This window comes from Tubulanus polymorphus, chromosome 11 (assembly GCF_964204645.1).
Source record: "Tubulanus polymorphus chromosome 11, tnTubPoly1.2, whole genome shotgun sequence".
In the NCBI taxonomy this organism is placed as follows: Eukaryota; Metazoa; Nemertea; class Palaeonemertea; order Tubulaniformes; family Tubulanidae; genus Tubulanus; species Tubulanus polymorphus.
Window position 1 is genome coordinate 2,148,990 of NC_134035.1, and position 25,275 is coordinate 2,174,264.

Here is a 25,275-nt window from a genome sequence, read left to right on the forward strand (position 1 = left end):
ATAAATTTGTAGTAAAAACAATATGAGCTATTGAAGCCGTAAGTCTTGTGTATCTACTTTAGAATTTTATATTTTTGAAGGGAATAATGTTACCTACCGGTATTAGTTATATCGTCAGAGTTGGTACCAATATTAATAGACGACTTCTATATTTTCAGATACGAATATCTGCGTTGAATGACTCGTGCAGTAGCGCTGATGATTACAGTAACTATGACGGCGTACTCAGAAAAACGGAAACCAAGGAAGTACAGGTACGTGTTAGGCCGACCAGTGTTCCTACGACTCCTTGATTACTTAAAAACTCCTTCTCATAGGAGCATGCTTTTAATGGTTCTTGAAACTTCTGTAATTTGAGCAAAATGTCAGAAAATCCTTATAAACTCTTCAAATTTTGAGAAATAGAAATTAGAAAAAAAGTTTGAAATTTTTGAAGTTATATACTAAATAGACTAAATCGGTAAAGTTGGGATTTCAAATTTGTTTTTACTTTATTCGGTTGTTACCATATTTAAAAGGATAGAAATTTGCATATGAAGCAACTGAATTAACGACTTTCTGAGATAAAACAGTTACCGATTTTCAGCGTCAAACATTGATACGTTTTGGGATGAAATAAAGGCTTGGATCGGTGCCAATACTGGATACATTAATTTGTAGCATGTTTTATCAGAGGACTGATATAATGAACTCAACATTAAACGCTGCTTAACGTTTGATCCCTTGAAATTGTGCACATTTTGTAGGAGGCTGAAGCGATGTCTATGTACAACAAAGCTTTGAGTTTACTGATCCGAGGTGAAAGTAAAGGAGCCGAACACGAGTTCAATAACTTACTGAATTCACGACTCGTCAAAGAGGTTCGTATTCAAACTCGCAATTCGACATTTATCTATTACATTAGGCCTTGTGACCGTTCAAGAGATTGTAAAAATTTACTTTTTACAGAATGATTATGAATCATTAGTCAGCTCCTGGTTGAGATTTGACTCTAGGGTTTTTATCGTTGATAATGGGACTAATTTTAAACTGAACCCTTTTGCTGCGCAGGACATACTGCATTTTTCGAAAAAAATATTTCAATTTCCAATTTAGTTTCTTACAAAATTGTCTTACACGTGTTATCTAATGTTTCCTCTGCGCGGGTTTAAGCTCAAAATTGATAGATGCATGACATTTATAAAACATTATACACACAGCAGGTGTCACTCATGAGCAGCAAAGGGTTAACAGACAACTGAAAACTGGGCCTGAAATTTATAGATTTAGATCGTAAGATTTAGAAAATTACGTTCCTCGGCTGATTTGACTGAAATTTTTTATTCGCACAGGCGGAAGTTTTGCTGGACAAAACGCTCGAAGATGACATCGGAAAACTGGTTCATCCGGGCCTACCGCTGAAATACTCGGCTCATAAAAACATCGCGAGTATCGCCGCGCAGCGCAGCGATTACCGACAAGCGATAGACGCGTACTTACAGGCGGTAATCGTAGACGCTACAGATGTTACGGTTTGGTATAAAATGGGCGTGGCGGCGTTGAAAGAGCACCATTACCTGCTGGCTAAACATGCATTCTTACAGGTATTTAATTTTTTGAAATTTCATAAATTACTGAAAGCATCTGTAGCAGGATGGGTTTGTAAGCCAACTGTAGCCAGGTTGGTTTATGGGGTGCGCCTGTAGCTGGGTCAGGTTCATTGCATGCCTGTAGCCGGGTGGGATTGTGGGGTTCCTGATGGGTTTGTAAGGCATTTGTAGCCAGGTTGGTTAATGAGGTGCCTGTACCTGTAGTTGGCTTGGTTTATTGGGTTCCTGTAGCCTGATGGGTTTGTGGGTCTTTCAAAATTTAGTTTAATTAATTTAATTCATTGTCATCCAGAGCTGCATAGTTTCCATTCAATGAAACATCGTTGAACTCTATATAACCGTACATAAATGAATATTTGGAAGGAGAACTATTGAAAGTTTAGATTTTAATGAAATATTTTCATCGCTGAAATTGATGAATGTTCATTCACTCATTTCACAGGGCTTGCAGTGCAGTCCTACTCACTGGTTATGTTTAGACAACGCGATTACTGTTCTTTACGCTTTGAACAATTACACAAGTAAGTTACAGTGCTATCATCACTCGAATAAATGACTGTACATCGCCGGGCCGAGATTCATGCAAACCAAAATATTTGGTTTAGATGCTGTGGATTGTTTCATACTTACAATAATCGGAACAATCAAAACTTTGCGCGATTTTAATATTGAATCGTTTCATGAAACGAGAAACAGGTGAATGATTATTTTGCTTAATTTTGAAAAATGTTTCGATTTTTCTCACATCCTCAAATGTTTCAGGTTGTTTGTATTATATAAGTCGTGGTTTAGAGCGAGATCCCGGATATTTAAAAGCTTTAACTCTTCGTCAACGTATTCATAAAGAACAGCCTTCAATACGACGATATACCGATGACTTCTTCGCAATCTGGTAAGCGTTTTGTCGCGTTAGGACCTTTGAACGTACAGTCAACTCATGTGGAAGCAATGTCTTAGGTGGATAATCGAGGGTGGTGGATAACTGAATATCACCTAATTGACAGAACTAAATGCTTGTAATAAAGGGCTCAAAATTTTGATAGAGAACTGACAGTGGCAAATAATTCAGTGTTCTGAATATGGTGGAATTTTGAAGGGGTTGCATTCATCGTTAAGTGTAGGACATCGTGACTGCTGAAGAAGCAAGGCTTTCAAACCCCCCTAAAAATACAGAAACTTAAGCTTAATTTTGGTTGGTGTAATCTTCTATTTTTCACATTAGCTCTTTGGATTTCAAAGCAATTATCAGCATAGATAGAATATTGATATCCGCTTTGGTAGGGGTAGGAGATATTTCATAAGGGGTGGCTGATTTACAGAAGGGTGGATGTAAAACTGAAATGTTCACGGTATCATCATAATCAGTTGCATGAAGCCATATTTGGTCCCAGTTAGTAGTAATAGTGTTGGGAAAGGTATCGACACTGAAATATAGGTTTTCCATCTTGCGTTGTGTGTGATGTAACACAAAATTCAGACTCGTGCAGCTTTCATCTCGTTAATTTCAGCGACATACAAGAGTTTCAGGAGGAGCTCGATGCCGAAGAAGGTCGTGAATTCCTCGACGAAGCTTTAGCGATGAGGAATAAACAACACGAACTGAGCTGTCGGCAGCAACCTGCGAAATTAAAACTCAATTCTCCGCTAAAACAATACAGGTTTGTCGTCGTTATTTCTTTATTCAACCTAAACCAACGCGCGGCAGTATTAGCGACCAAAAATCTACTAAGTGGAAATGGGACAGAGAAGTTCCTTCGACCGAAATCTCCACCAGGATTCAAACCCATGGACCCAGGATTCGAACCCATGGACCCAGGATTCGAACCCATGGACCCAGGATTCGAACCCATGGACCCTGGATTGACTAACGTTCTATGAAATCACTATGATGCCAAACTTGTAATGAAATGCCATGTATCCTCGTCTCAATGTCGTATTGTTATAGCTGATTGTATAGCTATATTTTATTCTGTAGCTGGAAGGAGCTCGGCGAACGTCTTCTGGAAATATACAACACTGCTGAGATGACCGGGCAGCCGATGGGTCGAACGGTAGATATATCCACATTCGTAATCGAACCACGACCCGTCGATGCGGACCGATCCGGCAAGGAGGCAGACGCCGTTGCGAAACCCGTTGTCGAATCGGCTCCTGAAGAAACTGCGGAGAAAAACGAGGAATCGTCTGCGATAGATCGAGTAGAAGTGATGGATACGGACGTGGCTGCTGTAGCGGTTGAAGGGCCAGTTACTGACGCGGACACGGCGACGAAAGTTGAAGAACCTTCTGTTACGGAGAAACCAAGTGAACCCGTCGTTGAATCAGGTAACTACTCAACAGGGGCTAGTTTCACTACACACGCTTATTGTTGAAGTCATAGTCGAAATTGAGGTCGTGATGAGTTACTTTTTATCGCAATCTTCCCTCATTTATTAGCCTCAGGAGGTAGTTTTAATCTCAACATTCAGAATGAGGGTAAATCAATGATGTTTTCAATTTACAGGTGAAACGAGCGTCGCTGATGTTGCAGTTGATCAAGAGTCATCGGCTCCGACTGATACACCATCGGTTAAACCTGTAGTCGATAGTGAATTCACGACTCCATCAACTCCGTCAATCGTAAACACGCCAGCAGGGGGCGACGCTACGCAACAACCCGTGTTACACAGTTTATCTCGCGCGCAGATGGCGGCGCTGATTGCCGAGGAAACGCCGACGATCCCGTCGGCGTCTGCAGTCGGCGGTCAACGCTCCGACGATCAGTCGACGAAACCGGGTCGAGGTCGTCCGAAAGGCGGAGCCAAGAGGAAGCGCTATTTATTGGAAGATTTCGACGATGGATTCGCGAAACGTCGGTCAGCTCGGGTAAATATACTGATGACGGTTTCAGGGTTCTACAGATCAGGGAAATTAGATTCGATTTTCCCTGCAGAGAAAATCAGGGACTTGTTACTCTTTTCTTGAAATTCAGGGATTTTGAATTTGTGTACAATTTTGTCGAAAATTCTTGAAAAGGGCATTCTTCCAGTCAAAAGGCAGACCTGACTATGAATACTGTGTATTTGAGAGTATTTTCTACTCTTTAAGGGCTCATTACTAGTTCATTTTCAATTAAATTACTGTTTTTCTTGTCAAAATATTCTTATTTTTGGTGAAAGCTTCTACAATTAGAGATATATCAGAAAGTCTGGTCTACCAAAGGGCAATTCTGCCAGAATGCCCTCTTCTAATTGATTTACCATATACAAAGATTTCTCTGAACTTAACTCAGTTCTGTATATTTTACTCATTGCGTAGGTGAGAAACACTCAGTCCGTCAGCGCTCAAAGTATTAACTACACGGAAATGATTGCCAAATATCTGCCAGCGAGTTTATTATCAATAATGGATACCGTAAACGATGACGCTGATGAGGAGGTGCAGTCATTACCGGCAGTCAATTCAGTCGCTCAACCTCACCACAGTAAGTGTGTCTGTAGTCGTGCAACTTTATGACATTTACAGCATTGTCTCAGAGCCGTAGACCTGATACAAGACAGAGTGTTAGAGTGTTTGTAATCTCGGGGCCAGATTGATGAGAAATATGGATAATCCGCTTAAAGAATCGTGAAAAAATGTGTAAAATCGTAAAGATGTGTCTGCCCAAAATATTTTGATTCCCTATGTGTTTATGTCGTTGAGCTCAGTATTTATGCATGAGCTTTGTTAAAGTTTAAGCAATTTCAGGTTTAATCCGTCAAGATTTTGATCAGTAACCTTTGATGTTATTGTACTTCGGTGTAGCAAAATCTGGAAAAACTATGTGTGAAAATTCTTGGTATTTCTTTTTTGAGAAAGAATGTGAAAATTCTCTTGTTCAGTGAAAAATTGCTTTCAACGTGCTTGTGGTGTGAAGTGATACTGATTATATGAACTCATGTTTTCAGATGAAACCCTGAATGCTGCGGATTCGATCAACGATTTCTCCACGCATGAAGAAAAACGCGTGAAAGATTTCCTCGAGAAACACGTTGTGAATAGCGGTATCGTCTCGTTGTTACTGGAATACCTGATCGCGTTAGCAAAACTGCGCAACATGAAATGGTACGGTAGTTTAATAGCTTCTCTTTATGATGCGTGAGTCTGTTTGTATGGAGCTTGTGTGTCTATACAATAAACTGAATGTCAGGTTTCCAATCATCAGACAATACAATGTAGTAGTGGCGACTACTATTACTGTAGTAGTAATAATATCTTCATTAAACGGGAATCGCTCGAATCATGAACGTGTAAATGTTCCTTTTTTTCATTACTTGTAAATCGTATTTTTGTTACATATGTTTTTTTTCTTTTTTTTCTCTCTTTCTTCTCCTTTTCAACTTGTCTCTCTTGTTTGTAACTGTAATTGTAATGTGTTCACTTTATTGTTGTATATCTGATGTTGTAATGTTTCGACAAGGATCAATGAAGTATGAATTGAATTGAATTGAATTGAATTGGTGATGTTGACCTAAATTTGGTAGTAGAATAGCATTTATATTGACCTCTCTGCAGGAAACTGCTACATGAGTGTGAAGGCATCATTCTTGAAATGCCTCTTCATGGGGCCCAAGTGAATTGTAGGCTCAAAAGGAGGCAGCTTTTAAAAAGCTGGTTCCCATAAATGCAACTTTTTGTGATTTTTCGTCATCTAAATATAGAATGATGGGCCTAGGGCCTGTTGTACAGTTATGGCTTAGATCATTCTAAGACTATCTTAGTTCCGTAGCCAATTTAACGAGTCTTAAGGATAAGACCCCCTTGGACTCAATAATTTTGTCTCATCTGGGCCTAACAGTCTGCTAACAAATCTGCAGCTATTGTTGTAATGACTCATGTCATGTCTCATATGAAGATGGGCCTAACAGTCTGCTTACAAATCTACAGCTATCGTAGCAATCTATCAATAGTGTATTAATGAATATGTATATATATATATATATTTTGTAGGCCTGAAGATTTAGTAGATGTGTATGTGAAAATGTACTCGTGCAGCAGAAGACATTACTCAAATCCTGCTTATCTCGGGTAGGCTGCTGCAGACAGCTTTCATTTCACTTGTTAATCCAGATATCAAACTGCAGTCTGGAACTACTGGCTCAAACATTCACCATTTTAGTGTGAAGTCTTGAAAATGTGGAGATATTGAAGTATAATTGTAATTTAATTAAATAGATATTCGTGGGGAAGTCCTGAACGTAGGTTAAGCTTGAACAACAAAATTAAGAATCGTGAAATAACAAATGTCTTTAGAGGGAACAGGGTCCACACTGCTGATTGATATCTTCCTATGAAGTTAGACCCAAATCTTAGACCATTGGCTTGATTTCGTTATTTTTATTTTGCCCATTGTAGAGAAGATGTCAGCTACGAACGCGTCAGAGAAATGAGTTTGGTATGTGTATTTTCTATTTCAATTCAGTGAATACTTATTTGATTTGAATCAATCAGAATGGAAAAGAAACAACTCACTGGAAAGAAAAACCAATATTGCGCTTGTAATAATGGTTGGAGATTGTGTTGTTGAAGTGGAAATTGTTGTTAATTATTTCAGATGATTCTCGTTTGGTGCGAACTGAAACTGGATCGCTGGACGAACGACAAAGTTCGCATTTCACCGAGCGAATCACATAAGAAGTAAGTGTTTGACGAAGTTTATCTGAGAGGGAAGGACATAGGGGGAGAAAGGGAGAGAGGGGGAGTGCCCCCTCATTGAAGACATGAAATGCAATGATCTGAATGAAAATCTCGATTTTCTGATATTTCATTCACCATCAAATTCTTAATTTGAATTTTTCACTGAATTTTTTATGTAAATGATATTATTTTTAGAAGCCCAGGAATGCCATCGTTTAAATTAGGACCTGATTTTCCGGGCCCTCATTACGTCACTGATATGCACTACATCGCCGAGTTGACTTGTTACATGGATATCATGGCAGACGTTTGGACCGAATTCGCTGTTAGAGGTGCGTCTTCAAAATGGCTTTTATCAATGATGGTCAAATACTTTGGTTTACAATGGCAATAGAGTCATGGTTGAATCTCTTCACTTTAGCAATGGTTATCGAGTCATTGTTGAATCTCGGCACTATTGAACAATGTTTCTTGTCTTTCTTCATAGTGAACTGGTTACAAGCAAGATTTCTGATGTTACAAGGCAAAGTCGATGCAGCGCTGAATACTTTCGATCAGGTCAGTGTTCATTGTATTAGGGAGGGGCATTCATAAAGTACATATACCTCCATTGTGAGAGGGGGGTAAAAATTAGCTACTTCTCTCAGTGTTTTAATTAACAAATTGACAAGTCAGGTCAGAATATGGTAATCTTGAGACGCAATATAGGGTATTTCAAAATTGATGTAGCACTCGCAGTTTAAGTCCAGAGGAGACAAAACTTCTTGTTGAAGAATAGAAGAAAATAAACAATGAATTCTTTATGATATTATTTGCACCTGCCGTCTAATAACATCTAAATTTAAAATCCTTCAAAATCTGAATCATCAATTTGCAAATCATCATATACATCATATACCGGTACATTACAAACGACAGACGGGTCTGGGACCTGGCTCTTATTGAAAATACAGTCTCTCTAATATATCTACTGCTTAAACTGTATCTTAAAACTTTTAAACAAGCTGTTTTATCGATTGTTCAGTTGACTGCGCTGCTGAATCACGCCAGAGAAACCGAACCCGGCCGCGAAATCGTACGACTTTACAACTGTAAAACGGAATTCGTCGTAAACGAAGACGAAGTCAAGAAACAACTCGACTCGTTGCGACGATCTCAGTCTCTCGACGAGGTACAGAAACTGTACGCCCTCGAACAGTACAAAGATGTCGTCGATCTGATTCTACCGACGTTCAACGAAAAACTACACAAACACAATCAGGTACGACAATGATGATACAGTAGACTCCTCTCTAGTTTTTACCGGTCAGATTAGTAAACCTCTCTGGTGGCGTGTGGAATTTTATTAGAATTGATATTTCAAAACGACCTTCTTATTCCCTGATTGTCAACTCTGGTGAAATATTTATATCCGTTGCATTGCTACGGCAAGACGCGGTATACTGAGTATACATGTACTTGTCCCTACTCGGTACACAGTCAGCTCAATGAATTCTACTGAAATTGATTTGGAAAAACGTTCCGTTTCCCCAATTCTGAACTGGATAAAATATTTACTGATTTTCAACTCGATGCAATACTAACAGCACGCCCAACGCTACCAAATAAGGCGGAGTTTACTGTTGTTTGATGTTTGTGTTTATCCAGTCAACTATCCATTGATGAATTTTTTTTTTCGTGCACTTATATAAACTGTAGATATTCCCTCTAAAAATGATGTCTCTTCCTTCTATTCATTTAAGGCATCGGAAGAGAATTGTAACATTCCCGAACGTCATGGCCAGTTACTGTTATTACAAGATTCTCTGATGAAACTCGGGGATTTCAAGGTAAATAATGACGCATTTAACACGATGTAAAACCGTGAAATTGATCAGGCGCATGTTCCACAGCTCCACGACTATGATTCATTCCACCTGATGATGTGGAACTGTGAATCTCAATGTATCTTTGAAATTTGAACGCATAAGATTTGTTTACAATTTATCTACAGTTGACATGGATTATTAGAGTGTTTCATTCGACTAAATTGGAAATGAACTGATTTCAACGCTATAAAGTCAAACTTAACCTATGAATATGGAACTGGGTCCAGTTTTCAAGAAAGATTCCGCATCTTAAACCGGCTAGCACCTTGTCCAAATATTGAATTTGTGTTTTTTTTTTCAGCAATGTTTACAATGGGGCGAAGAGGCTTTCAACGAAGCTCTCGTATTCTATACATTGTCGAATGATACGAGTATGAAAATAGAATGGGTCACAACGATGACGCAATTACTCGACGGCCTCGAGAAGTAAGTTCATCGCACAGCGCTGACTAACGAATAGGGGGGTCACTGGAACGTTTAACAGTGACGTTGAATCTAGCCGAGAAGAAAATTGGTTGAAATATGTTAAAACCTTTTCATCGGCAATTCACTCAGTTGATTCTTAGTATATGCTACACGACATTGCGCTGAAGTCGATCAACTTGCAGGCCTGAGTTGAAATAGACGAAAATCAAAAACTCAATAGCGTTTAGGGGAGAGGATTCTTCCCGGGACACAAAAGAATTATGATGCATGAGGATCTGTAGTAGTTCTTAGCCACGAAACCCAGTTGTGCTGTTGATTGAGCTATTGTCCTAGAAAATACACAAACATGATAATGTTCATTACTGATTTCACTAAAATTACAAAAAAAAAGGCCATTTCAGACCATCCAGTAATGTTTATCATAAATCTGAACAGTTCGGCTGAAATCACTGATGAATACCGGTATATTTTGAAAGCGTTTCCTTATTGTTATACGTAGGTGTATTTCTCATGATGAGGTCATCGAATTTTTGCCGGCGAATAAAACCAGTCGATTGATGAAGAATTTATTGAAAGTGATTGAAATCGCTTTAGACATTCCCGAGTCGTCGACCGACATGGCGGTCGGTTCCGTTCATCCGTGGATTATTCTTTATCGCCTCATTCTACAGTAAGTTGTTATCTTTACCACGTGCTCTGAAATGGTTTCAAGGTTGGATTTAGGGGAGCAGGTTGTTCAAGTTGCTGTATTATTCCAGAAATTTTTTAAGGGCCCCTCAAATTGTTAGTCTAAAGATTTCAAGTACATGTACATGCAATTCTATTGTCAAAAGCCTTGTGAATGTCTTTGTAGCTACTTAATTCAGTGTTCATCAGTGCTCTCCACAACAGGTTTTAGAGGGTGGTCACACCTTTCATTTCCACATCAACCCCTCTGAAAATCAGCCAGTCTTTATAGAATATCAGAAAAAGGGTGTTTCTTTGACCATTAGACATGACCCTTCAAATTTTCCCAGATCTGCCCTCGGGTTGGTTAAGTCTTAATGAATTGATGTGAATTTCAGCGAAGAGAAAAAGTCGTCTGTTGCTGTTGCTACGTCTGCTGAGAAACCCAGTCTTCCGTCGTCATTTCTGTTTTTGAACATGGCTCACGATTGTCTCGGGAGGTGCGTAAATCATTGCATATAACATCTTCCTTGAATCATTCGTTTTAACATCATCTAGTACCAACAACTGCAATATATTACCAGTACATACATCATCATCATCATCATCATTATCATCACACGGATCTGTCATCATCCTCTTCGGTGTTTCTCATTGATGTTGCCATTTTTTGCGTATTTTGTAGAAAGACAAGGAGTCATTCCTTTCACAAAACTGTTTTGATTATTTTCATGTTGCAGGCATTCGTCGTGCACGAATTCCGACGGAGCGTTGTTGTTGTTCTTCGTCGATCAAATCTGGGAGATGGTGAAAGGTTACACGAACGAGAATCAACATCCGCACCACGAGGAATTGGAACTCGCGCTCGAGCAGTGTATCTATTGTCTGTATAATCATCCGAATAAGAAGGGTAAAGCACGCCATCTACAGGATCATAACGTCAATCAGGTACGTTTTGATTGATTGACAGCCCACTTTTCATCCCTATTCGTCCATGGATGCCATTTGAGTTGTTTTGGGAAATTTTGAACACACTCTGACATACCGTAATATGTTCATGACGAGAAAATGATTCCAGACCATATAAGTATATGTTTTAAGGTAAAGCCAATATCTGAGTTTAAAAATTTGGGGAAATTAAGTCAGTTTGGCAGCAGCCGTTGTTGGCGTTGAAGTTGGTATTGAAAGAGTTAAATGGTTCATAAGTACCATATATCAATTATATAGAATTTGAGTTGGGTATACCATGGACGTACTCTGTCCTCGTTCATGGATAGAGGTTAAATGGATGAAGGTTTTTGAGGAAAATATTAACGGGTTTTAACTTATATTCTTGAAACTGTATTCATACCTTCACAGCACTATATTGACCATGTTTTATTCATTGATTGTAGATAACGTTGTCGTGGGAAAGTGCTGTGATGTTGTTTTATTACTTCAAACCGAAAACGCTCCCCGAATTCGACAGCTACAAAACAAGCACAGTTTCCGCCGATGTAAGTCTTAATAGAACATGATGTGTGGAAAGAGTGGAAACTTCACCAAATTCATTCTATTTCACATGGTTCCCACAGAACACAGGGAAATGGGGAAAAACTTGGAAATTTTGTAATGATAATTCCCAGTTTGGAAATATTTGGGAATTTGAAAAAATGTTCTTCAAATCAGGGAAGATATTTGGGAAGTTAATTTACGTTTCACACATTGCATTTGCCAAGGGCAACTTTCTTCAGCAATTTCCCTTGAAAATCATATTCATCAACCAGTCGCCACTAAAATGTTGACTGTAACATGACAATATGTGTTCATTTTCATTTGGGAAAATTAAAAAATCACCCATGAAATACTTGGAAAAAACTTGGGAACTTTTGATTAATATAACTGAGGGAACCATGATTTGATTTGATCTAACAAAGGCAAATTCAGATTTGTGGTGATCGATGATGTTCGTTGATTTCAGTTAGAGAATCTGCTGCGTAGGATAACTCTACTCATACCGAATACCGACGTGCCGCAGATTACTATCGATTCTATATCTCAGTTCATCGACGGCGTTACGCAAGCTCCGCCCACTTTCCCCGAAGAACATCAACCAGATGACAGGTGAGTGTGTTGTGTGTGAGATGAAACAACTGCTTTATTATCTGATGGATGGACTGATGTGTATTCTGAGTGTAGAAGTTAACAAAAATTGTGCTAAATTGAATTCAAATCATGGGGTATAGAAAGTACTAGCATCGTTAGAATAGAATTTGACGGAAATATCAAGGAAATAATATCTATATTTCCTGAAAAATTGTGATTGTCCCGCTGTGAGTCTGGACTGCGAGTATGCAATCAAAGAAAATAGGTCTATGTCACATGTCAGCAAAAGAAAACTTCTGTATCTTATCTTTCAGGCCTGTGATCAATGAAATTTATTACTTACTCGCCGATTACTACTTTAAAAACAAAGAACAGGGGTACGTACGATTTATAGAATTGTCTCTTAATGATATTAGGTGAAGCTACTGAGTTGTCTGTACTAAAAGACTTGTGTCGTCGTGTCATTTCAGAAAAGCGATCAAATTTTATTTGCACGATTTGTGTCTGAACCCAGAGAGGTTCGACTCGTGGGCCGGTATGGCGCTAGCGAGGAGCAGCAGGCTGGAACAGAAACTGAATTCGGTACTTATACGCACGCATTTTATGTAATATTTTGCGATATGTCATTCATCACACGCAAAAATTTAAGTCCCAATTTATGTTTCCAATTCAATTTCTTGAGTGTAAGTCGTTATTTGGACGCGAGTGGTTGCATTACTTTAGTCTTCTATTTTTTTATCCCGCTTTGTAGCCTATTTCCAATTCAGTTTACTCGAGTTTTTATCATGATCGTGACAGCTATGGCTTAGTCCCTTGTGCCTCTTCAACTGTCTATTTAGATTTCATGTATGTATTCAATAATTGTGTGATTTCTGATCAGCGTATTATGATTTATATTCATGTATAGAATGAACTGAAGTCGGAGCCGGCGTCCGTATCGAAGGTAGCCGCCAGTGCTCTACGTTGTTTCAAGCGAGCGCTCGAGGTCGATTCTACTAACAGTAAACTGTGGATCGAGTACGGCTCGTTTTCGTATAGCCTACGAGCTTATTTCTCGCGACAAATCAAACAGGTCGGTCAATAAATCATTGCGCAATACACCGGGTAGTATTGATGTTCAACAGGTGTTAGAATAGGGATTGTCCCTGTTGTTTATTTGGTTTGTGAATTTCGTTAGATTTTTTGATTGAGTGTCCCTTACAGACCCACCACACCTGCCGGGAGCGAAACAGGGGGTTTGATTTTGAAATCGGAAATCGAAGTACAGATATAGTTGTTTGCTCGGCGGTCTAATTTACAGAATTTTCTTTTTTAAATCGAAGTACATAATTGGAAATTCGGTTCCAGTTCATTGCTCAACAGGTGTTAGCACACTGACATCAGTCTTGTATTTAGCGTCTTTTTAGATTCAGTATTTATGAAATTTGATAACATGCTTTCTAAGTGTTATATTTTCAATGAACAATAAACAAGTGATAGCCACCTTGCAGGAGGGGGGCTATTTTTCAGTTCAGAATTTCATTCCATACGTAGGCAGGTGTCAATTTTTTTCGATTTAATGTTTAAGAATAGCAAATCAGGATTAAAAATTCTACCGGTTACTTCCATCTGGTTTACAGATCAGAGACCAATCAAAAACTACCTCAATAAGCGTGCGGTATTATCATGCCGTATCTTATTAGCCGCAAAAAAGTCTCGAATGTTTTTGTTGTGCGAACATTAAATATTGAATGTAACTCCTGGTGTGAATGTAGCTATAGGAAGCATATATCACACAGTATTGAGATTATTAATTATCTGTATTTGCAGAACAACTTGATTCCATTGACGGAAGAAAGTCGCAGTCTGGCTACGAGTAAACAAAGCGACATGATGGAACTGGCTTTAAAGTGCTATAATAAAGCGTATGAAATCGAAGGCGAGGCCGGCGATGAATTGTGGCTGTTGAATTACATGCTCGGAAAAGCTGCAGAGAAAACAAAACAGTCTCCGAAACAGTTTCTCACGCACTACTTAGCTGTGAGTAAACATTCGTTGATATGAAGTGGTTTTTGATTTCAGAGCCTGTTTATATTGATGTTCACTTCGCAATTACTTAACTCTCTGACCTGATTTAGACATCGTTGAAGGAGATTGGGGCCCAGTTCAACAGTTGTGAGTTAGAGTTAACTATGAGTTAAAATCAGTTCATTTTCAATGTTTCAACTCTAAGAGTCAAATTGAACTCAGAACGGTGGAACTGGATCCTGAATAATAACAAGGCCCCTGAATGATATAAAACTGATCTGATGAGACTTCTATAAGTGATTCAAGAGCCCCTTATGAGTCCTTGGTTGTAAATCATACGTTATATATATATTTCACGGTTCAAAGGGCTAAGAAACTATGGAACTATGTATTTTGCTCTTCAGGCAGCTGAATACTTGCACGAAGAAGGGGCAAGATACCCGAAAAAGATTCACTATATGAATGTGGCTACACCTCACTACGCAGTAGAGTCTCTCGAGGTATTTTATTGATAATCCTAATTCTGAGGAGTGGTTCATGAATATAATTGTTGTAATCGTTGACTGGTTTTCTAATTTGAATATAGATATATTTCCGTATTCATACGTCGATTGCTAAATACCTGGTCAGACAAGTACCGACTGAAGAAGAACTTGTTCTATTTGAGAAAACTGTCACAGAATGTTCTACATCTCCATTTGCGTTAGGCAATGAACTAAAAAACTGGTAAGTCAATATAGAAAGTCCTCAGTGTGTGAATCATTGTAGTTTTAAGCATTCATAACTTACATAGCATTTTTTTTCAATACTGTATAAAGAAGAATTGTCTATCATTATACTTTAAAATCCCATGATACAAAAAGAGAAATGAGTCAAAAAGGTTTCATTGAGTGTAGTTTATTTCGATATTTTGAAGATTCAGTGTTCCTGAAGATGACTTGTAGTATATAATGGAAATGTCCAGTAAACTCCTAGCCGAAGAAAACCTTTTGAATCGTATTTTCATTACAACACGGTCAGAGTGTTTCATCAAGTTTATCTTTCATTATATTTCAGTTTGGCAATAACTGATGAGAGTAGTTCGTCAAATATCGGCCCGCTAACTCCACCACCTGGTCGCAAACCTACGATACACGCTGCTCCACAGGACCACGATTACTCGAGGCAGAAAAATGTGACGAGTAGCGAAAGCTCGGCAGAAGACAGCGCCGATACGAGTTTCCACACGGTACCGCCGGAGAAGGGTGAAGTCGAAGGCCAAATAGAGGTTGTTAAAGGTCAGGTTGACGGATGGAAAACTACGATAGACGAAGACGATCGCGAGAATTCGAAAGTAGAATCGAATGACGGAAAAGTGAAAGAATCCGATCTGAATCCGGAACAAGTTTCGAAACCGATGGCAAACAATGAGGATGTAAAACCTGCAGCTGTTACCGATATTGTATCGAACGCAGAAAAAGCTGTTCCGAAAAAAGAGACCAGTAATGATGGTCAATTATTTGGAGAAAAGAACGAAGCCTCCCAGACAACGTCTCTACTCGATCCAGTCAGTGAGAAACCCGTGGAAAAACAGACAACTCCAGCTTCTGCCGAACCGATGTCTGAAGAAAAAACTGATATAAGTTTGTTAAACAAAGAAGCAGATGATGTACAAGAAGTACAAGAGGCCATGGAAGTCGAGATTGAAGAGAATTCAGTAGTGAAGGAAGAAGGTAAATGTCGTCATATTGTATCATACAAGAACGAGAAATACCATATCCCTGAGATACAGATTTACATAATTTCAATTCCTTTAATTTCATTCACAACAGCGAACAACAGCTCTCCTGAAATCGATAATTTGATGTCGGAGCTTGTGGGTCTGGCTTCTGCTCAAGGCGTAACACCGCCATCTGTCGGTAAAAAACCGCCAGTAGTTCCGGGCGATGTTGACTCTGATCATTCCAAGAAAGAACTAATACCGCCATCGAAAGAGTTTACTTCTGGGCAAATGCCACCAGTAGAAATAGACACTATGCATGTAAGTTATTGATGATAAAACTTGATCAATTGATGAACATACAAATAGTACGAGGATGTTTTCGTTTACGTTAAACTAGTAAATATGTACTAGCACTAATGCAAAAATTCAAATTTCAAAATTCAAAAATTTATTTATTCATCATAAATCAAGGTATATGATTGTGAATGAGAGAAAAAACTGAAAGGGTGAACAATACAAACAATGAAGAGAAGAGAGAAAACAATATAATATCTAATATATACATATCTAATATATACATACAATATTCTTTACGTTATATTCACAAGTAATGCTTGATATGATTCATAGAATTTCTCGTTTAATCATTTCAGAGTATCTGTTTGTTCAGCTCCAGCCAAGATGCCGACGAAAGCATGAGCCAAACATCGAATGACAATATGTCGTTTTCGGATATAAAATCTCATGACGTTATACCGTCGACTGATTTACCGCCTAAAGGCAAGGAGACAATAATTCTTCTATCGTCGGATGATGGTGATAATATCACCGATACAAAATCAACAGATATTCCAAGCAGCGAAGAAAGCGAACCTCAACCATTCAATGTATCAACGCCCTCAGATTTATTTTCATCGACCGTCGATGATGTAACTACCAGCACAATGGAAATTTGTTACGACAACGACGCGGTTAAGCCATCCGATGACGGTCGTGATGAAAATACAAAGAACCGAGAGGACGTGGAGCAACTTACGGAGGGAGTAGGCCAAATATCATCATTAAAGCCTCATGATTTACCTCTTTGTTCGTCATCGCCGAGACCGGAAACATCTGAAGTTGTGGAAGATACTCAAAATGATATATTCGAAGATCAAAACACTGAGAAGTCCGACTCTGTCGTAATCATCAGCGATACTCTTGACAGTGAATGTAATGTATCTAAAACTAGCGGAGTTGAGGTTACTGAAGTCGGTGAGAATCTTTCCGCAAAAACTGATAAAGAAATTCCTCAAGAAGAGGATTCTCATGCAAAGCCTGAAGTTTCAAAATGTAGCGCTTCAAAAGATTCAATGGCTGAAACCAGTGGCTTAAGCGTGGTTGAATCGGATGAAAAAGACACGAAAATTGAAGGCATCGAAATCGTTCTCGAAACAAGCGATACGAAAAAGCGTTCAGTGATAGAATCAGTTTCTGGAGAAAATCCGTCAGCCAATCAGAAGCCTCAAGAATATTCTGAGAAAGAGATCGCTGAAAATGAGGCGTGTCACGAAACATCAACGGTTAAAAGTGATAAGGTTGTAGCAAATGTTGAAGAGGTTATGTGCGAACATTCAAATGCCTCAGTTGCTGATCGAAATACCAAGCACTCGCCGGAGCCTGATAGCTCTGAGATTTTAGAGGATTCTGTCTTGGTTATTGAAAGTATCACTGAATTAGAATCGGAAGAGAAACATTCTGTTAGCCTGAAAAATCTGGAGGTTGAATCTGTTAATGAAAAAGCTGGTGTGAATGATCTTGCCGTAGTTGGTAGTGACGCAGTTGATGGAAAAGTAGCTACTGGTGATGCTTCTTCATTAGTTGTTGAAGAAGGTATCAGTGTCGCACAAAATGAAAAAGTAATGATCAAGGCCCCAGCGAATGATGAAGGATTGCATGCAGAAGGTGAAATTACCATAAAAACAGATGCTTTAGATTCAACTGAATTTAAGTTGGAAGGTGAAGCCAATAAAAAAGAAGAAAATCTCAAAATCTTAGGTGCTAAGGATGTTGATGAACATGTTCCTATGGATGAAGAAAATATTCAGCTGACAGCGGTCAAGACTCCATGTTTAACAGATTCTAAAGACCCATCCCAAAATGTACAAACTGTTAAAATGAAAATACCAGTGGCTGATGAAACTATTCCTATACCTCACACTACAGTTATAGAAAACATTGTGAAAGATGCAAGTTCAAATCTACTTGAAAAAGAACCATCAAATGAAGTGATCGATACTTGCGCTAAAATGACTACAGAAGCAGAGGATTCTGTGTTGCAACCAAGCAAAAATGTTGAAATGATTGAGGAACAATCTTTGAAAATTATATCCAGCCTTGAAGTAGAAGTAACAGAAGAACATAAATCAGAATCAATCGATTCTTTGAGTAGTAAGATAGATATGAAACCTATTTCTGATGAGGTGGCATCGGAAGTTAAATTTGGGATGGTTGATGACGAATTGAAATTGACTGAAAAACTACAACAAAACATTGATGCTGATACTGAAAAAACTTGTGAAAAGTCACAGGATCAATTGGTCATAGCAGAAAACATATCAACTATAAACAAAAATACTTCTAATAGTAATACAGGTAAAGAAAAAGATGCTGGAAATAGAGAGAAACTGCAAGAAGAGGCAGATATTGATGAAATGGAAATCGGATCTAGTGTAGAATTTGTTGATAAAGAAACAACAGCTAAAAGTAATGAAGCGGGACCCAGTAAGCAAGTTGTTACAGAAAAAGAAGTTGCAAAGATGGATAGTAGACGTGCTAGTGACGATATTAAAGAAACCAAAGTTGAAAAAACTGAAGCTGGACATAATGGAGCAGTTTCTGAAGATTCAAAAGTTGAAGGGATCGAAACTGGACCTGTTGGAGCAGTTCTTGAAGAAGCAAAACATGAGAAAATGGAATCTGGACCTGTTGGATCAGTTCTTGAAGAAGTAAAAGATGAAAAGATGGAAACTGGACCTGTTGGATCAGTTGTTGAAGAAATTAAAGTTGAAAAGATGGAGACTGATGAGGAGGTTGTTGAAAAAGCAAAGGTTGAAGAAAGGGGAAAGTCGTCTATTGGAGAAGTTGTTTCAGGAGAAACTAAAGATGAAACTGAATCTGTTGGAGAGAGAGGAGCAAAGGATGAAAATAAGAAATCCGGATCTACTGAAGAATGGGTTGGCATAGAAGCAACAAAAGTTGATGAAAGAGAAACTGGATCCAGTGCAAAGGTTGTTGAAGATCAATCTAAAAAAGGATCTTCATCAGATAGTATGAATTCTGGTAACCAGAATAAGATGGATTGTGGTCTGATAAGTGTGGAGACTGCAAGAAAGACAGATTCAACTCCAGGTGAAGCAGGACAAGGTGCTCATAACACTGAGATAGTCTCCATGGATGAGGGAGCAAACAAACTTGTCTCTCAGGGAACAAATTCCAAAAGCATTCACTCCAAAGATGACTCATCCAAAAAAGAGCAAGGCTTGCAGGAAAACAAAGAAAGTGCCAAGAAAGAAGATTTTAAAACAAATACTTTGAAAGATTCTGCTGTAATTGTAAGAAAAGATCCAGAACGACCGACTGTAGCTGATCCACGAGTTAAGGCCGTCTTGAATAAGTGTGCGGCCGCTTTACAGCTATGTCTGCAACGGTTTCCTACTCATTACAAATCTCAATATCGTTTGGCTTTCATTCACGCTAAATCAATCACAAACAAGGTACTAAATATAGGGCCATATTTTCAGTACTCGACTAGTTAAGATTAATGCCTTCCTTATGTTTCATAGATGGAATTGACAATCATCTTTTATAATAATATCTTACAGAATCTCCAGATGTCCAGAGATTATCTGTTGGGAACACCGAAATGGCAGGAAGTGCCATTCATGACCGCAGCCGGACTATTCCACGAAAGAAAACATACCAATTTCTTTAATGTAAGTGCATTTATGACGAATAGTTTCATGTTGAACATCTGTGTTATAGTTTACCAAATCAGATAGATATCACATATTTCGGCCTGTTGACACAATCATTAGCTGGAATACCATGGGCAACAGAAAGAAATAATAAATATACTCAATGAATCAGTGGATGTGAGGGATGACAGAATTATAGATATCAGTTTCATTGTGGTTTCATTTTGAATATATTAGGAAAAATTTTAAGTTCGGGGCAAGTATTTTATTACCCATTTGCAATGGATTAGAGTGTTAATTCAATTGATAATCATCGATATTTCACATCAATATTCAGGGAGTTTGGCGTATACCGATTGATGACATTGATCGATGCGGCACGTTCGCTACACACCTCTATAAAGCTGTATGGTTGCTGTTAGAGGTATTACTCGAACTGGAGGACAGCTCGATGTTACTTTGGATTCATCAACAGCTTCAGAAAACACCCGAGGGCACGAAGTAAGTCTTATTGTAATTCCTTGTAAAAGATGTCTCCTCATTTCGGTATCATATTTCTTCATGTGAACTTGAAGATACGAATGATACAACAGCCATACCTGCTTTCAATCCGACTTGAATTTCATTGAGGTTAAGTTAAGGGGCCATTCATAAAGAACATTGTAAGGATAGGGGATGAGGAACAAAAAGTTTCTGTTTCTAACTACGTGCATAATTCTTGAAATTGCATAAATTGGGTTATCAACAAAATTTTGCATACATACAGCGCATAAATCTATATTTATTCGGTTTTCAGGAAGTATTTACGCGATGCCGAACGCATTGCTCTTTCTAAGTTAGCGCTGGACTGGTGTTTATCGGCTCACGGCACTCGCGTTAAACAAATGAAACAAACATCCGGCTGCAATCCGCAAACATCTACTAGCGTCATGAATTCCGAGTCGCTGCACAAGTTCCTCATGGAAACGTATAAAATCTGGAGTATCGCCCTGAAGGGAAAACCAGGCGTCGTTAAAGTCAATTCTCTATTGATGAATGCGTTTAAACTCTGTAAACCGCATCTCGTGAGTATTATCTTAAAATCCTCTTTTTCGAATAGATCGGCTTAAAACTTACTTGTACGTCGTGGTTTTCATGTATTTGAATATTCATTGAGCAGGTTCCTACTGATGGAGATGTTCTGGAGGAAGCTATTCGTTATTGTCAGCAACAGGCTTCGATCAAACCCCAGGTCAGTACCTATACAAGGGTTTTGCAATATTTTGAATCACTTAATCAACCACAAGCCGTCCTTAGAGAATGATTATATATTGATTGAAGCTTTCCAGCCTTTCTTACTGGGCCCTCAAGGTTGTGTTCATGTCCTAGCGTACATGTTCTCTATGAAAACTGCTCTAAATACAGTATATTTCTATGCCTTAATTCCTTAATTTTCACCGTCACTGCGCATTTATTTTGCACTGTGAAAGTGTGTCTTTTATACTTGTGTTTACTCATTTTAAGGCGACCACTGGCGACAAAGGACCGAAAACAAGCTCATCCACAGATGAAGATCCTTCGGTAATTTATAAGCTCGTTATACTTTTATCGATGGACCATTGAATCTGGTTTGCATTGAATAGAATTGAGATGAATTTAATGAAATTTCTCTGGCTTTGAGAAAACCATGGTTAGATCATCAGTACTATAAAGCCTAGCTCACAACAAGAATTTTGTGTTTATGCCCTTTGATGTTTAGTTCGCCTGCTATCGCAAACATTGAAACAAGAAACAACTGGAAACTATGTTTCCTCTTAGGAGTGATGCACTCGGTCATGAAACAAATGAGAAAAATGTTTCAGTTTCATATTATGTGCCCTTGGCTTAAGAACTTAGTGCCTGTCATGTCATTTCTTCCAAGAATCTTTTTGCTAACTTCAAAACTGATTTGAATACGTGTTATATTGTTATTTTGCTTTATTTCAGGAAAAGTTATCCGCAACACCAGACACGCACAATCCATCCTCATCGACTTCAATTACGAAGGCGTCGAAAGAACAGCTTCCGTTGCTACAACAGCAGCAGCAACAGCAACCACAAATAACGAAAACTAAACCAACCGTAAAAACTGTAGCTAAAGAAATTCCGGCAGCTTCGATTTTATCGACTTCTCTGCCAGCAAAATTTCCAGCCCAGGTGGTCCCTAAGGGCGGAACGAAACGTCCCGGTTCTCCACTAGTCAAACTTACGAAAAACGCTGACGGGTCTGAAAAACAACGGAAAGTCGCCGGTAATCCGATCGTGTTTAATGCATTGGCGAATAAACCGCAGCAGCAGCAGCAGCAGCTACCGAACCAATCAAAGGTTGAGTCGTCTGCTGCAGCCGACAGATCGAATCGAATGTCAGAAAAGTCTCAGAAAATCGTCGAATCGATCATGAACCCGTTGTTGATGGAGAGCGCGACGACGACGAAGAAACAACGACCGATGACGACCGAGGAGTTCATCAAGCTTTTAAGCGCGACGCAGACATCGACGGATGCCGAACCGCCGGCGTTGGTCGCGCTGCGCGAACGCGGTATCGTTGCATCGAAATCGCGGTCGGCGCCGAACGTTATACCGCAACGCAAGACGATAAGCCCTCAACAGCTGCAGCAACGTCGACTGCAGCTACAGCAACAGCAGCAACAGCAGCAGCAACGTCAGCGGTTACTTTCGCAGAAAGTACAGAGTGGTAAAATGTGCGTTGTTAAAACGGCGGCCGGTCAACGTGTAGTGCAAGTAACGCCCGGTCAGCGCAGTTCGAATACGCCACCCGCTGGCGCGATCATTTCAAGTGGCGGTAAAACCGTCATCGCTCGGTCGTCCACGGGTAACGTTTCGACGAATCTCGCGAAGCAGCAGCAAGCTCACAGAAAATCATCACCGGTGGGAATAATTTCCACGTCGCCGCGATTTCCGCAGCAACAAACCGTCAATAAGCAAACGGCGGGGGTATCGGTTAAAAATCGAAGCCCGGTCGCGTATCTACCGGTGTCCGGTATGAAGGCGCAATTAACCGCGCAGGGAATAAATGTTTCCAACCCGTCTTCTATCATACGTAAATCATCGCCCGGAGCGGCGGCACCTAAACTAAAACAGATTACCAAATCGGCGATACAATTCCGACAGCAACAACAACAGGCGACGACGATGAGGGCGGCGACGTCGACCGTCAGAGTACGAGCTTCGGTTGCCGCGGCGTCGAGTGGCGCGAGACCGATTAAAGTAATCTCACAGCGAAGCTCGTCGGGCGTCGTGCGTAATAAATTCAACGCGACGACGAATCCCGTTCATTTAGTGTCCTCGACAGGGCAGCAGATATTCAGCGTTCAGCCGTTCATGTCGCCGGTGTCGCAGCGAGTTTCCATCGCGAACGCCGCCGCCGCCTCGTCTAAGGCGGCGACGAATGTTAAAACCGCACGAACGGCTCCTGCCTCGTCGGCTGTGAAAGTAAGTCCTTGATAATTCCAAGATGATAACTCCAAGATTTGAGTAAATGATGTTGATATATGTTTTATTCGTTTAATTACAGGTAAAACACGTACCTTCAAGTCTTCCATTAGTGACGATATCAGCGAGTGCTGGCGCCCGTATCGAACAACGTAAGCACACTCCACCACTTCATACCCAGCTGGCTGAAACCGAAGTCATCGAAATCAGCAGCAGTTCGGATAGCGATTAAACTCGATTCAACGTAATCAGTACACTCAGCCTTACTCGGTACTGGCAGTGGTAGATCAAGAGGGGCTGAACCCCTCCCTTTTCAGAACAGTGCCCTGTTTTCAAAATCTGAGCTGTTCTAAATTTTGACTACCCACTAACCTAAAAATGTTTACGTGCTGTGTTATGTCGAAGGTCTTATTGTGAACTCGTTTAAGTTCTAATAATGCTAAGTTAAAATTTCGTATATCACCATAGATTTTATCTAAGACCAGGCTAAGCTCATTTTGGTTCCGGCTCATTAGCCAATCTAAGACCAGGCTTAGCTCATTTTTGGTTCTGCAGCCAATCAGACACCCTAAGACTAGTCTACGCTGACTTTGGTTCTATAGCCAATCTAAGACCAGGCTAAGCTCACTTATGTATTATAGCCAGTATAACAATTTAAGACCAGTCTTATGATTTAAAAGCATATTTTAACTTAAACCAGCCCCAGGGCTAGTTGCTCAAAAGTTGGTTAGATTTAACCAGTGGATAGTTGACGTAGTGACAGTCAAAAGTTCATTGTCACTATGGTATTTATCAGCCAGTTATTTTTAACCGACCTTCGAGCAACTGCAGCTCCAGATGTTTAAATTGATGAAGATCTGTAATGATAATGGATTCGAACTAATTTTGTTGATGATAATACGATGTATTTATTTTGTGTCCGATTATGTGAATGTGATTGTATTATTTTTTGCTGGCCAGAACGTAACTTTAGTGATCATGAAGAAGTTTGTTCTTTCTGCGTGAAGCAAATGCATTTATGTAAATATATAATTTAGGTATTTCAAGTTCTGGTAACATAAAATGTTCAATTTTGTCTGCTCCATCATAAATGTACACGTGTGAATTGTTTATTCGGTTTAAGGGATGATAATTTTTTTACAAAATAAATTTTCCCCGAAACTCTTCTAAGCAAACTGTACTACTGTGATTCTTTTTTGTTGCGATTGTCATCATCTGGACTGTGTTCTTGTTGGTTGTGGATTTAAATACGTTAATGTCTGTATTATTATCGTGTACACGTATATTAGGAAGATACTGGACTCTAAGCCTTGTATTGTATAGACAGCAGATTGTCCCAAGTGAGTGCAGTCTACGGACAGCAGATTGACAACTGCATCGGATATATAAATTGGCACCAACTTTTCTTATCGATGTATTTGATTGACCATTGCAGGGGCCATGTTCTAGAACGAGTTCGGTCTAGGGCATGACGGGGCACACATTCTTCAGTCCTACGGTTTGCAGTTGCCGGTAGTCATCTTTTTCCGGTATACTTCTGGATAGTGCGATAGCGGGGTTGTAAGTGTGATTACCGCTAAAACTTATCTAACACAGCACTAACAGTCAACCTCCTTACAAGTAGTCATTCAATCAGTCATCCATTAAAATGTGTCCAGAGTATTGGACTTCTCCCAAAAATGAAATTGGATTTTTTTTAAATCCGGAATTCCGGAGAAGTGGCAACTCTGAGAGTTTGAGTACCAATTCATATTTAAAATTCTACTTAAAATAGCATACGTGAAAATCATTTGGGATAAGTTGTCAAGGTATACTTGGATAAGCGAGTTATAAAAAAGACCAACTTGGAC

The 25,275-nt window shown here is 39.3% G+C and overlaps 1 protein-coding gene across 1 annotated transcript; it reads left to right on the top strand.

The window, feature by feature from the left end:
* The first annotated feature begins 321 nt into the window (after positions 1 to 321).
* Positions 322 to 24,575, top strand: LOC141912887 (uncharacterized). Its single transcript, XM_074804308.1, has 37 exons — positions 322 to 348; positions 747 to 860; positions 1,332 to 1,583; positions 2,032 to 2,110; positions 2,352 to 2,481; positions 3,098 to 3,247; positions 3,565 to 3,914; positions 4,093 to 4,454; positions 4,887 to 5,052; positions 5,516 to 5,705; positions 6,963 to 7,002; positions 7,522 to 7,576; positions 7,732 to 7,802; positions 8,269 to 8,505; positions 8,987 to 9,073; positions 9,414 to 9,538; positions 10,038 to 10,208; positions 10,603 to 10,704; positions 10,945 to 11,152; positions 11,599 to 11,700; positions 12,165 to 12,307; positions 12,604 to 12,666; positions 12,760 to 12,871; positions 13,197 to 13,361; positions 14,099 to 14,308; positions 14,701 to 14,796; positions 14,883 to 15,022; positions 15,353 to 16,008; positions 16,108 to 16,316; positions 16,652 to 19,753; positions 19,862 to 19,972; positions 20,292 to 20,455; positions 20,751 to 21,018; positions 21,114 to 21,185; positions 21,458 to 21,514; positions 21,920 to 23,425; positions 23,508 to 24,575. Exons 1-37 carry the CDS (start codon positions 322 to 324, stop codon positions 23,655 to 23,657), a joined length of 10,242 nt encoding a protein of 3,413 aa, XP_074660409.1. The 3' UTR covers positions 23,658 to 24,575.
* The last annotated feature ends 700 nt before the right edge of the window (positions 24,576 to 25,275 follow it).

Bases quoted from the DNA above. Each gene is read 5' to 3' on its own strand.
- LOC141912887 (XM_074804308.1), top strand. From the start codon at position 322: ATGCTTTTAATGGTTCTTGAAACTTCT. The intron at 349-746 runs GTAATTTGAGCA...CACATTTTGTAG, and splicing joins TAATGGTTCTTGAAACTTCT to GAGGCTGAAGCGATGTCTAT. The intron at 3,915-4,092 runs GTAACTACTCAA...TTCAATTTACAG, and splicing joins TGAACCCGTCGTTGAATCAG to GTGAAACGAGCGTCGCTGAT.